At 36.8% G+C, this 15,185-nt stretch overlaps 1 protein-coding gene across 1 annotated transcript; it reads left to right on the forward strand.

Moving 5' to 3' along the window:
* The first annotated feature begins 4,149 nt into the window (after nucleotides 1-4,149).
* rnd1b (Rho family GTPase 1b) lies at nucleotides 4,150-14,540 on the forward strand. Its single transcript, XM_059527957.1, has 5 exons — nucleotides 4,150-4,406; nucleotides 4,723-4,810; nucleotides 12,767-12,876; nucleotides 13,174-13,308; nucleotides 14,067-14,540. The coding sequence occupies exons 1-5, from the start codon at nucleotides 4,287-4,289 to the stop codon at nucleotides 14,310-14,312; spliced, it is 699 nt and encodes a 232-aa protein (XP_059383940.1). The 5' UTR covers nucleotides 4,150-4,286; the 3' UTR covers nucleotides 14,313-14,540.
* Nucleotides 14,541-15,185: the final 645 nt, after the last annotated feature.

Below are 15,185 nucleotides of genomic sequence, written 5' to 3' on the forward strand. Positions count from 1 at the left end.
ATGCAAAAAGGAAGCCATATGTGAACATGGTCCAGAAGCGCCTTCGTGTCCTGTGGGCCAAGGCTCATTTAAAATGGACTATTTCAAAGTGGAATAGTGTTTTATGGTCAGACGAGTCCAAATTTGACATTCTTGTTGGAAATCACGGACGCTGTGTCCTCCGGGCTAAAGAGGAGGGAGACCTTCCAGCATGTTATCAGCGTTCAGTTCAAAAGCCAGCATCTCTGATGGTATGGGGGTGCATAAGTGCATACGGTATGGGCAGCTTGCATGTTTTGGAAGGCTCTGTGAATGCTGAAAGGTATATAAAGGTTTTAGAGCAACATATGCTTCCCTCCAAACAACGTCTATTTCAGGGAAGGCCTTGTTTATTTCAGCAGGACAATGCAAAACCACATACTGCAGCTATAACAACAGCATGGCTTCGTCGTAGAAGAGTCCAGGTGCTAACCTGGCCTGCCTGCAGTCCAGATCTTTCACCTATAGAGAACATTTGGCGCATCATTAAACGAAAAATACATCAAAGACGACCACAAACTCTTCAGCAGCTGGAAATCTATATAAGGCAAGAATGGGACCAAATTCCAACAGCAAAACTCCAGCAACTCATAGCCTCAATGCCCAGACGTCTTCAAACTGTTTTGAAAAGAAAAGGAGATGCTACACCATGGTAAACATGCCCCGTCCCAACTATTTTGAGACCTGTAGCAGAAATCAAAATTGAAATGAGCTCATTTTGTGCATAAAATTGTAAACTTTCTCAGTTTAAACATTTGCTATGTTATCTATGTTCTATTGTGAATAAAATATTGGCTCATGTGATTTGAAAGTCTTTTAGTTTTCATTTTATTAAAATTTAAAAAACGTCCCAACTTTTCCGGAATTCGGGTTGTACATGTAGTCCATAAAAGAAAATAATAGTTTAATTTTTTTAGTGATAGTTGTTAATGAGTCACTTGTTTGTCCTGAACATTTAAACTGCCTGCTGTTCTTCAGAAAAATCCTTCAGGTCCCACAAAATGCAGTAGGTAATCACAGAGTGCCAATATACAGCCATATCTAACTTCTACGAGTGTGAAATTGCGTTTATACAACAGTTTGATGGCATGAGTGTGTAAATATTTAAGAAAAACAACAACTGATTGTATTTAAAAACCCTTTTGTGCAGAACTACTTTCTTCCGCCACAGATTCAAATCTATGAATAGTATCCCTTACTAATTCGAAAACATCACTTTAGAACTAGTAACGAAGGAATGTTGAGTTGCTTCATTAAAAGCTTATTGTATTACTGTATTAAAAGCTCACTGTATTATGAAGAGTATTATGAGAGAGAGATGGACTGAGTGAGTGTGATTACCTGCATCTGTCACAGCATTCATTCTTCAGTTAATATTCATATTCACAATAAAACATTAGTTTGAATGTCTGCTGTGGAAAGTGATATCTTTGTCGTTATATCTTTCATCTTTTAAGGGTGATTTCTGATGACAGCGCTGCTCAGTGCATTTGTTCAATGCATCTTTTTAAGCTGTTATTAAAAGTAAAAATAACTTCCATTTCAGTCTCTTACAATATAAAAGTCTTTTGTCACCATCTAATGGTGGAACAATGTCACTTGAATCACCATCACAAACAGACACACACTATCTCAATACTAAATACTACTATGAATATAAAAAAGTATTTATTGAATAATAAATAAAAACAACAACAGCCGTCATAAAAGTTGCTAGGCAATTCAGTCAAAAGTACAAAGGTAGCACTCTAGTATTAAAGTTACATAATACGTATATAACGTGACAAGGTTTTGCCCTCAACTAAAACTATTTGCTCTGGAACAAATAGTAGATTAATGAGACCGAAGACTGGCCTTTACTATTACCAAAAATGAATTATATCTCATGTTTAATCACTACAGAGACATCAGAGCCTGCAGTAAATTCCAGAAGATCTGGCCGAGGTGAGGCTGCTCTCTGCGGGTTCAGATGTCTCTGAAAACATCTAAGAAAATTTTCAAATAGACGTTATCTTTATGAACAAACCACATATTTGAAGTACATTCTCTCCTAAAAACCTTTTGAGACTTAATTCTGTGACACAAAAACAGCATTTTTTATTTTTTTATTTTAGTGGATATGGCTGTCTGCCATGACACTTGCTGTGAGAAATAAGGGAAGTGGAGTGATACAAACGCTGAACGGACATTCCTGTAGATACCAGTACAATATCTCACAGTTCTCAACAAAGAACCAGAACAAACTACTGTGTGTGTGTGTGTGTCTATATATATATATATATAAATATATATATATGTTTCACACTTTTTTGTTATGTATATAATTCCATATATAATTCCACATGTGTTAATTCATAGTTTTGATGCCTTCAGTGTGAATCTACAATTTTCATAGTCATGAAAATAAAGAAAACTCTTTGAATGAGAAGGTGTGTCAAACTTTTGGTCTGTACTGTATATATATATATATATAGTAGAAGTTAATTTATTAAAGGTATTAATTATCACAGTACTTTGACATTCAACACTATTTTGCCTTCATAATTATCTGCAAAAGATGTCAAGTGACCATGAACCACGGAGGTTAAACAGTGATAGGAACCTAACTGCCACCTTATGACACCTCTTTCCTGTCTCCAACAGCAGATTGTGTTGTGACACACGGGGCTGTTGATTATTCAGTTCCACCTGCTTTCCTGTGCTTTGTGCCCTGCTGTTACAGCAGGGGAATTCTCCTCTCATACATACTTCATGTGATCTACTCTTGCTGATCTACTACGAGCCTCATCCATGATACCACTGCTTCAGTAAACTGAATTGCACATATGACAAGATATCAAGGGTTTTGAAAATATTGTAAGTCCAGCACACAATTTTATCCTAAATGGTATCTGAAGTGTCTGAAGGGACAAAAGCAAGTTTGGGACACAAAATAGGCCTACTTTATAAAACTTAATGTACTGCACATTTAACATACTGCTCTGAAAACATTCAATGATGTGAAGACGAAGAATTCCAGTTTGGAGAATAAATTAATTTGCAAGTAGGGGAGAAGACAGACGTGTTTACATTAGGTCTATTCCACTCAGTCTCTGAGGTGTTTAACATACAAATATGATCTTGAAAGTGTTTCTGTGTTCCTGTTGTCTATCAGACCACTTTAGCCTTCTGAGACTCCCTGAGGGCTGAGATTTTGAACTGCCCCATCAGGCCAATAAACTTTTGACCTCCCACCCACCATTAATCAAACTACCCTGTGTCCAAAACAAACAGAGATGGGGATCAAAGAGTAATTTGTCCAATAATCCAGTCAGTTAGTACTGTAAACAAACCTTTTCATGGTTTTTGTCAAGGGGATTTTTATGAGTCGTCATGCGAGACTTTACTGTAAAATGACTTCAATCTGAAAATAAACCAAACATGCATGTCAAAACCGATACATTTAATCACCACTATAGGGATTAGGGCAGAAAATGTAATAGTTTAAGAATTAGTCATTTGAATTTTGGGGAATGCATCATCTGTGGGGGGGATTTATCATGTATGATTTATAAAGACTTTGGGAAATGAAAGTAAAACACAAATCTTCCCCTAAAGAAAGCAGGTAATTCTCAGATCATTAAAGGTGAAAGTAAAGTCACTAGGCGGAGGGACAAGGATGTGTGAACACTGAACAGCCCTATTGACCTCATGTCTGTGGCTATTGAAGTGCATATAATCTGATTACTTACTCTGGAGACAATGAAGATGCCAGAATATGCAGGAAAAGCTGGCTATTTTGTATGTGTCAGACAGTCAGTGTTCTAGGCTACTACGTATATCCACTGTTATTCTAACAGGCACAAATGTGATTTATAATAACCTATAAATCTATAAAGTCTTTTGTAATCAAAGAACAAGCCTAGTGTGGACATTTTGGAAAACTCGTGTATAAAATTAGCGTTTTAGTGGAATTTTTTATTCGGTAAGGATGAGACAAAAGTTTCCCAAAAGGCTGAGTCGTCGGGGAATTACGTTTCTTGACGGAGAGGAGGAGGCAACAAGAAAAAAAAGAATGTGAAACGTCATGAGAATCGCGCAAGCTGATTGGTTGTTGTGGGTCATATATAAACCGCCAGTCCATACACTCGTTCAATCACTTGGGCTGCTGGCAATTCGTGTTTTATATGTACGGGAACGCTTGTGCACTCGCGCATCCTCGTGTTGGTCTGTTTTAGGTGTTTTTGGATTTTGGTTTCTTTTGTTCGCTTATAGGATATCGCGAAATCATGAAAGAGAGAAGAAACGCACAGCCACTGGTGGTCAGATGTAAACTGGTGCTGGTTGGGGATGTTCAATGCGGGAAAACTGCGATGTTACAGGTTTTGGCAAAGGATTGTTATCCAGAGGTCAGTAGTTTACAGCGTCTCTGAAAGACGTCCATTTATTAAATTAATTCTAAAAGCATAGCATTAGAGCCAGTGGTTTTGCCGAATAACAAACTGTTGTTTCTCTCATGTTAGTTTATTTGTAACATGCTTTGGTGACCAAGCGAGTTAGTGCATATAATTTATTTTACTGGCATAACAATAAAGCATGCATTAAACCGTTTTTCGTAGTGATAAAGAACGATACGTACGCATTTAAAGTGCCCCCCGAGCATCACATGATACATGCAGCATCACATGCGTTGATCGGTGTTAATATGTTGCATTTCCTCCACAGACGTATGTTCCCACAGTATTTGAGAACTACACAGCCTGTCTGGAGCTCGATGACCAGCGTGTTGAATTGAGTTTATGGGACACATCAGGTAAGACTAAACGGGTGATTCGGCTACAAAATACTGAAATGGATCAAAATGGATAGTAACATTTTTATTTGTGCATATTATGCAACTGGGATGGTACATGTAATGTAATAAAGCATTATCAACAAAATTAAATGTCATGTGAAAGGGGAAGAAGACAGTATATCATTTCTGGTATTATATATATATAATATATATATATATAATACCAGAAATGATATACTGTTTTCTTCCCCTTTCACATGACATTTAATTTTGTTGATAATGCTTTATATATATATAAAGCATTATCAACAAAATTAAATGTCATGTGAAAGGGGAAGAAAACAGTATATCATTTCTGGTATTATATATATATAATATATAATATAATATATATAATATAATTATATATATAATATTAAATTAAAATATATTAAGAATAAATATATATTCATGCAGTTTTGCTTTTCAGTGCATTCATAGTCCATTTGAAATTGTTTGGAGAATGCATTAGAAATTGGAAACCACAGTGATTGACTTTTAAAAATACGCCATTGTCTTGACAATTTGTTTTCACGGCTCTGTTATTGTTACAAATTGTAGCTGTTTTAAATTCTGTTCATGGCAACAGTCTGGCTCGTTTTGAACTGTGTTGGGGCTAATCCAGTCAGGCTGATTACTAAACAACCTGATTAGAATATTGAATTTGAATGCAAATATAATTATTTATGCAACTGCTGAAGCAGTACAGGAAGATGCAAATGCTGAATAATTGCAACACATGTTTGCAATGAAACAACCCATAAAAACAAACTTCTACATACTTTATATGGATTTGGTGTTTAAAATCAATGTCACCAATTCAAAACAGTGTCCACTGGACATAATTCAGTGTGATCAGAACTTCTGTCTGTATCAGAAGTAATAAGTACAGATGATTTTATTATTATTATTTTACTGTACTGCTCTGGTATCTAGTTAACTTGAATATTGAAAAAATAAAAATAAATCCTGTCATTTTCTAAATTACTTACCTAATTACCTAACATGATTTTCAGATGGAAGTAAATTTATGATAAAAAAAACTCTCTATGCCCTTAATACCGGAAGTTGTGTAAAGTCGGCCAATCAAATTAGTGCTTGCCAAATCAACAAAGTGTTATCTAGTTTTCTGTGCAATATGCATCTGGCATGAGACTAGACTTCTGTCTTTCTATCAGCTGCCATACACAGTCAGCAGACTAACGAGGGAGTACGTGGTCACTGATGCAGTTCACATCTGCCCACGGCTTCCTATTGTAGCCTATTGACCTGATTACAATGTGCTATTTGTCTGCTTCACACTGCTCATTTCTGAATCCCTAGTAAATGACAGACATGATAATCTCATATCTCTTTGGATGTGTGCTTAACACACGCCAACAGAAGCATCATAATTAGCACCCAGAAACGTCTGGCCATCCACTGACTGTGAAGTGTGGGTGATAGGACTAGGTTTCTGTGTTGTTTGTCTGTTTGTATGCATACAGTAGAGATTGACAGACAGTGGGTGAGAAAACAAGAGAGGATTATGATTTCATGTACAGATTGTTGAATGAAATATGTGCTGTATATATGCCTCTGTATATATGTCCTTTGCTCGTGCTTTTTGATCTGATTTAGTCTGCTTGGAGACAAGCCAGCTGAAACTCAGAGTATAGTTTAAGGGGATGAGTCCCGGCTTGTATAAAGATGAGAGGGCAAACCAGTTTTATCCATTTTTTTAGCCGGTAATCATGGCTAAGGCTGTAGATTTTGAACTGTATTACCATCAAGTCAAACAGATATTCAAGTCAAAGTACTCCCAAATCTAAAATGAATTTGCTGTATCCATGGGGTGATAAATGGGTTCAGTGATAGTGACAAATTGATAATTTGGCAAGGAAAAGTTAAAGCAATATTTGTATTCCTTACAACATTGCTGATATTCTCACACCAAGTGAAAAATATACTGTAGCATTACGTGAACGCAGAATTATTTCTATAGTGGTTCTGTTTTTTTAAAAAAATAAAGAGCTTTGTGTTTTAATACATTTAAGATAAAAACATTTCTGTGGTATTTCTATTCAGATCGGTAAGATCTTGGAATTCTTAGGAACTTTTTTTTTTAAGCCTCTTATGCTCACCAAGGCTGCAATTATTTGATCAAAAGTACAAATTAAAACTGTAATATTGTGAATTATTTATGACAGTTTAAAACAATTGAATTCGGTTTTAATAGTTTAAAATGTCATTTATTCCTGTGATGGCAAAGCTGACTTTTCAGCATCATTACTCCGGTCTTCAGTGTCACATGATCATACAGAAATCATTATAATATGCTGATTTTGTACTCAAGTAACCCTCTTTTTTTCAATGTTAAAAATGGTTGTGCTGACGTTTGTGGTCTTTCAATATTCTTTGAATATAAAGTTCAAAAGAACAGCATTTATTTGAAATGGAAATCTTCTGTAACATTATAAATGTATTTACTGTTACGACATTTAAATGAATGGAAACAAAGATGTTATGACATGATGAATAATTTTACAGCGTGGCAGTTTTGATATGCATGTTTATGGGCTGTAAGATAGTACTCTGTATCTGCTGGTTGGTAATGTTCTAGAATTTCCATGTGTGCTGTGTATATCAGCTCTGTGATGCTGCTCAATGTGAATGAGGCTTCTTATTAATCTTTTCCTCATTGACTGAGCTGACCTCATCATTCAGTTTCAAATGACATGTTTTAAGGTCCAGAAAGGATTTACAGGTGCAAATCAATCCTCACATTTAATCACAACAGCCAATTTGACCTACTGCAGGCTCTTAGAAGATGGCCTTCTGTATTTCTAACATGGAGGCTATGTTTAATTTGCATTGAGGTATTCTCAATGGATTAGGTGGCATTTGCCGTTATACTGATGGATGTACATTTCTGCGAATATGAATTCTGCTGCTTCAGTATGAGATGACTACACAAGATTGTGTGCATAAAAATAGTGGTCCATTAGCACATTAAAACAGCCAGTAGATTAATGGGCTCTCCAGTGGCCATTGGCAGTTGATGACAGGCACCAATGAGGAAACTCCACCGTAGCTCTGAGATGGTATTCCCTGAGGGTCATGGCCAGCCCCTTGCAGTGAGAGAGAGAGGGGGATTCTTTGTTGGGCCCCCATCATGCTCTGTGATGGAATCTCTGGGATCTTAAGGAAAGGGGGGGGGGGGGGGGGGGGGGGAGGATATGGAGAACGCTCTAGGTTTTGTTCTCATCTCTACTGGGAAGACTGACAGGGGCTTTCATTTGCTTCTAGCTCCTTTGTGAATGTTGACCTCTCTTTAGCCCTCTGCTCGCATTTACATGAGTCTGAGAGTGCGGATTAATTCCCACGGATTCCTCTGCGTTGAAGTTTACTCTAGTCAGCTTTTTCATTCCGTGCCACATTTCAAGTGTCAACTACTATGCAATATTTATGTACTGTTATAATATTTATTATTTTGATAATTGGCTTTTTAATTTAATTTTATGCATAAGTTTTAGTAATTTTGTGTTGATATATATTTAGCTTGTTCTTCAGTTAGTTGCCAAGTTAACGTTTTACAACTTAAGTTTTTCATTTAATTTTTGAAGCATTTTCCGTTTTCAATTTGATACAATCTTCTAGCCTAGTAGTTCATATAGATTTCTGTAAATCTACCCACCTTCCATACAAAAAATGTTTTAATGTTTTATTAATTATATTTTTAAAACATTACACTATAACCTACATTAAAATTAAAGCTAATCTTTTCATTAAAATAATTTTTCATTAATTTTATTGCTCTGTTTAACTACACGTAATCAGTAACTATTTAAAGTACACAAAATAATTAATACTTTATTGTGAGTCAAACTTGAATTATGATTTGCAAAATAGTTCATCAAGTGAATTAATTAAAATGATTCAAACTGATAACTTGTTAGTCTTTTTGTGATTCATTAAAATAAACATTTGTTACAATATTTGTTCTTTAATTATACTACTAGTACTACTACACTAGATGTTTAATTTTTTGTAAAATGTAGCAAACTCCAACACCGTAAAAAGAAGAATTGTTTGACATCATTTTGCGCAAAGTCTCATATCCCATCTCACGTGATCTGTCTCGGATCACATCATCTTCATTAGAGACCACAACCTCACTCACTTTATAAAATGATTTTTGATCTGTCACTGCAGATTGAAAGTAGAGAAGCAGGAAACAGTGGCATATTATTTTCGTTACATGACACCATCTTATTCACACTGATATTTGTTTTGCTTTATTAATGGCAGATATGGCATTAAGCAATAATAATTGAGCGGATCTGTGATTGCTGTATTATTGAGACTGTTAGAGATGGCTTAGTCATGAGAGATGATAACTTCTTTAATAAGTACTGAATGAATCATTCTTAAATTATAAGTAATGTTTCCACTAAAAAAAACATGTGACATCAAGCACACTCATGTGCCTACTGAAATGTATGTATTTAACAATTTTATTATGTTTCAGAATATGTCTGATGCAACTTGCCAGTTACACTCATAGTTCAAAGTCATTGGTAAAACAGCTAAATTTTTTGTTGAAAGAGTAAGAGGGTTCAGCAGATGGAGTGCGGTGCACAAAAGCAGACCACTCCACCTCCATCTGTTATCTTCACAAGACTCTTCCTGCGCCCAAGGAAAAGGCCGTCTCATATCAATCACATGCACACGTTGGCCCACTTTTCAGCTAAGCTAGTTTTGCTCCAGGCATGGCGTCACAACAAAAAGCATGTATTCTGATTGTATCAACTCTGCACTGCTCTTTTTTTTTTTCACCCTTTTTTGCACCCTTTTTTTAGCATAACATCCTCTTCTTGTTCAGCCGGGAAACATGTGGCCCAGGGTTGAGAGCTGAGCTGTGGTTTGTTAACTGTGTGCAGGGTTGTTCAATAGAGCGGTTCTGTGATCCAAGACTGCGGGTGGTACAGGATTCAAGTTAGATAATGCTCAATGCCAAAAATGTAAGTGTCAATGTGTCCTGTTTCAGATTTCAAAGAGGTTTGAGTGAGTTTTGGTAAGCTCATCATGTGGAGGTCTTTGTCTCTGACTGCTGGGATGTCATTTTGTCAAGTTTAATTGAAATTGCTCCTCAGTCCCTAGGTGTACATCTACATCGATCGCTGCATTAGGATCAGCAACAGTTGAATGCAGCCTCACGCTCAGGTTTATGTGCTCGTGACGTCTTGGTAGGAGAGAGAAAATGGTTAGTGATCTATGCTTCAGAATGAAGATGCTCTGCAGTGGTCCTTTCAGCTAGTAATCTGATTGATCAAATTGGTTTTATACATTTAAATTCATGTTTATATTAGGTTATTTAAAAATTAAAAAATAACTCCTATGAGCAAATCTTTCAACAAATGTTTAAAGCTGCCAGTTTGTGTGAGTTTGATGTGATTTTTTTTTTTTATTGCAAGCAACATGATATAAGTCGGTGAAGGATTCATCAGACAACTCATGAGTCTTTGTGAGTGATTAACTGAAAGAATTGTTCAAGCATCATGTTTTAATTAGCTTAAAATCAACATGATATAAAATTTTAAATTACTTGCTTCATTATTGTACTTAATGTTTAAGGATTGTAAATTACTTCCTGCTTGTGAGAAGGTAATACTTGGAAAAAGAAATGTAATGTCATTGCCAAATGATGAGAATTTAATCAATGCATGAATTTAAACACTTCTTGCAAAATGAGTGTTTCGACTCTCTTTCAGATGTTTTGAAAGATGGCACATAACTGATCAAATGTGTTTGATTCACTAAAAAGATCCGGCAGCTCATAAGAATCATTTTGTTTTGGAATCAGTTAAACTACACCCACGTGCATAATATTTGATTCACTACAAAGAACTAGCTCATCATGGGAGTCATTTGTTCGGGAATCGGTTAGACTATACTGTTTGCTGGAATAAGAATCAAGTCAGTTGTTAAGGAATCAGCCGGTCTTACTGTGGGCATGCTTGATTGATTTTACTAAAAAGAAAAAAACTGATTCGATTCACTTGGGCTACACTGAAATATTTCTTTTATTGAGTTATCTCAATAAATCAATATTACTAACTTTGAGGCTTCTACAGTGCATGGCCTAACAGTTGTAACATTGACTCATGCATAGACCTGAATACCATTACATGTGAGGTTCAGGGGGAGATTGAGACCAAATTATTCCAGAAAAGGAGACTCTGCAATATTGAGGTGTGTGTGTACATATAAGGCTGTTTAAACCACCCCAGCATCTCCTCCGTACCAAGTGGGTGGGCACTGCTCTGTATCAAAAGATTGATAGGCAGTTAAAGGAGGCCTTTTGGAAGACGGCGCTCTGCAGATGGTTGACTCCAAGTCTGTTGCTGTGGAAACAGGGGGACTGGAGGTATTGGGTACGTAGGGGTGGGTGGCTTACTTAAGGATTCTGAGCAAGAGTGAGAGGAAGTGCCTACCCCAGCCCCATCGCTCCAGTTGCATAAGCTACTGGAAAAAAGAAACCGAGGGAGAGCGCGAAACACATGGATCAATGAGGATTTAGAGCTCAGTTGTCATTTTCTTCTCCTTTAAAATGCCAATATGGCAAGCAGTGAGAGGAAGAGGGCTTTAACAGGATGTATGCTGACTGGAAATTAAGTGATGACCAGGGGAGCTGTACCTCCGGCCTTTGTCTGATTCTGCTGCAGATTTATAATACCCATCAGATCTGCTTTTCAATTCTAGCTTAAAGACTCCTATACAAGTACTCCGTAGTCCAAGCTATGACTGATCTTTAAAATATAAATATATTTAGACTAACTTTCTTTTATAAATAAAATGTAGGCAACTTTTTAATATTTTACACTATTCAAACAATATTAGATTATTGGATATAATGTAAAATGTACAGTTGTAACTGGTTTAAATTGTGTAAAATTTAGTTGCATTAGTCATTTATTTATTGTTATTTTTTTGATTTCAAAGTAAACTGAAAATACATATGCACTGTTGAAGAGCTCAATTATCCAGAAAGGTAGACAAAGCCCCTTTCACACTGCACGTCGGACCCGGCAAATTGGCTGGTCGCCTTCTGTGTGAAAGCAAACACGTCCCGGGATTGATTGCGTCATTGAACCTGGGTCGGGGACCTAGTAACATTGCCGGGTTCAATCCCGGGACGAGTGTTGTGTGAACAAAAGCCAGATCTAATCGGGTCAAAATCCGAGAAGGAGAGCAGGGCAAGGAAAATACTAGACTATGATAAACAATAAACTGACACAAGTCTATGAAAACAAACACAGAATGGCTTGGTATTGCAAGGAGAGGGATATATGCAGAACAATACTCGGCCGTGTGTTAAAGGAAGTCCAATGCTTATAAAGCGTGTCTGATGATTGTGCTGTGTGTGTGTGTGTAATTGATGCCAGCTGTGTGTGATAGTTAAAAGGTGAATGTGATTGGTGCAATGGAGCATGGGAAATGTAGTCCAGGGTGTACTGTGTAGTGTGAGAGTCTGTGTTGTGGATGATGACCTCTGGTGGTGAATAAACAGAAGTTCAATGACCGGATCATGACACCTTCATAACTTTGTATTAGACTGTAACATTTATATTCCACAGCTGAAATGACATTTTGTTTTCTGCTGACTTAAACAAGGTGACACTGGCACAGACGAATCCACCCAATCAACAGCTTCATTCTGAATTGCGTCATATGTCTTGTGAAACCAGGTTGTTGTTTTCTTCTCTGTCTCGGGCATTTTGTTATTTTAACAATATGTCAAGGACACACAAATGGCACTTGAGGCTCAACAGAAAGAACATTTGATCATGTTTTCTTTTAAAGAATTGCATATTTAAAAGGAATAAAGCATTCTTCTCTCATCCCTGAATTGTGCTTTCCTATTCAGTAGCATCTCTCTCTCTCTTGTTTCAGGATCTCCATACTATGATAATGTGAGACCCCTCTGCTACAGTGACTCTGATGCAGTGCTCCTTTGTTTTGACATCAGTCGCCCAGATATCTTTGACAGTGGACTTAAGAAGGTAACTAGATATTCCTATTAATATTCAATCCCAGCACTGCTGTAATTTAGTTTTGTTGGGTATCTTTAAAGTAAGTTTGTTTAATTTAGACATTATGAATGATTCATTTGCTTTTGTTTTCTTATGGTACTTCACTTTTGGGCTGCAATATTTATCACATTATACTTGCCAGAAGTGTTTGGCACTCAAAAACCAAGATCACTGTAATCGCTGTTACGCAAACCCCTAGTTATACAGAACAATATATGTTTTGCCAGAAATGATTCATCTTAGAATTGCATATTTCTGTCTTTGCAGTGGAGGGCTGAGATCCTCGACTTTTGCCCCAGTACTCGTATTCTCCTTGTTGGCTGCAAGACGGACCTTCGGACAGATGTCTGCACACTGATGGAGCTGTCCAATCAGAAACAAACACCCATTACTCATGAGCAGGTACAGCCACAAGTTGTTTTTTAGCACGGTCACATTGATCTTGCTTGCTTTAAGGCAATATTTTCAACATTGATAATAAGAAATGTTTCTTCAGCACCAAATCCACTTCTTAGAATAATTTCTGAAGGCTCTTGTGACACTGGAGTCATGAATGCTAACAATTCAGCTTTTGCCATCATAGGAATTAATTACATTTTAAAAGATATTCAAATAGAACCAGTTATTTTAAATTGTAGTAATATTTGACAATATTACTGTTTTTACTGCATGTTTGATCAAATAAATCCAGTCTTGGTTAGCATTTTTCAAAAATATTTAATAAAAATCTAACCAACCCAAATGTTTGAACTGTGTGTTTATTTTGAAATCTTATCATACAAATAGTTTATTATTAAAAGAATATGCACATTTATTGATGGATAATATTTTTAAAAAATTGCAATTGCTTCAGTACAGTGACAATTTAATACAATGTTGTTGTGGTTCTGCTCAATGTTTATGCATCTCTTGTTATAAATGGTTACTTGTAAACACATAGATGTCTTTTTATATTTTATGAAGGAAGTACATCATAAATTGCTGTTTTAAATCATTCAATCAGATAATTATTTTACTTGAGGCACTGAATTAATATTCAGCTGCCTATTGAAGACATGAATACAGCTTTTGAATTTATGAACCGTATCTTTTGAAACACTGTAGGTTTTTTTAAGACTGAGAAACTATGGCAAACTGAGTTTGTGCATCTCCCATCACAGGGCTCTGCCATGGCCAAACAGTTGGGAGCTGAGGCTTATCTGGAGTGTTCAGCCTTCACCTCTGAGAAGAGCATCCACAGCGTGTTCCGCACAGCTGCGCTGGCTTGCACAAACAAGCTACAGCTGCTCGCCAAACCCAGTCCGACCCGCCGGCTGTCCAAACGCCTGCTTCACCTGCCCAGCAAGTCCGAGCTCCTCTCCTCCACCTTCAAGAAGGAGAAGGCCAAGAGCTGCTCCGTAATGTGAACGCTACACCATTCCCTGTGATTTGGTCTGGGGAAGGGGGGTGGGTTCTGATTGCCACATCACTGACGTGTGGAATCCTTCCTCACCCCCCAAAGAAACACCTTTCAGAACAAGTGGACACCTCGCTGTCCTCCTTGTCCTGAGCTCTTCAACAGTGCATATGTATTTTCAGTTTACTTTTAAACAAGATTCGATCATCAGCCTCATCTATTCACTCCTTGTTATCAAGAGATTAAAACTTCAAATTAGTTTAAAAAAGGTTCCGTGTTCAATGTAAGCTATTCGATGTATAAATACAGGCTCTCTAGTGCAAGTCTCAAAATAAATACCTACAGTATGCACTAAAATTGTGAAAGAGGGAGCCGCCCATATTTGAACGCCAAGATGGAGGAATAGAGGGAAACGGGCCAAAAATATTTGTAAAAAGAATTTATGATACTACCAAAGTAAATTTTCCCTTCTTTCCTCTATTAGAACACTGTATGATATATACACGCTTCTATTTTTAGAGGCAATAGCTATGGGTGTGACTGGGGTACATATTACAGTGATTATTCTGTATCTTAACGTCTCCTGCTGCTTCCTAGTGTAGGCAACCATGAATTTGCAAAGGGATCCTTGCACTAGTTCTGCGAGGGCTCAATCGGATCGAATTCAGCATGATGAATAAGCTTTCAAATGACCTCAAGAGATGCCGTAGCACTATGCTGAGGATTTCTGAAACCAAAATGTATGCAAGAAGATTTTAAAGTCACTTGGTTTGAGATGTTTAAGATCTGACCAGCTTGGGTTTAGTTGGTCATGCATCTTATGTAGCATTTTGTCATCGAGCAGCAGAATCTCCCGTCTCATTGCCTCCATGCTCATTTGCAG

The sequence above is a fragment of the Carassius carassius genome, chromosome 37 (genome assembly GCF_963082965.1).
Source record: "Carassius carassius chromosome 37, fCarCar2.1, whole genome shotgun sequence".
NCBI lineage: Eukaryota > Metazoa > Chordata > Actinopteri > Cypriniformes > Cyprinidae > Carassius > Carassius carassius.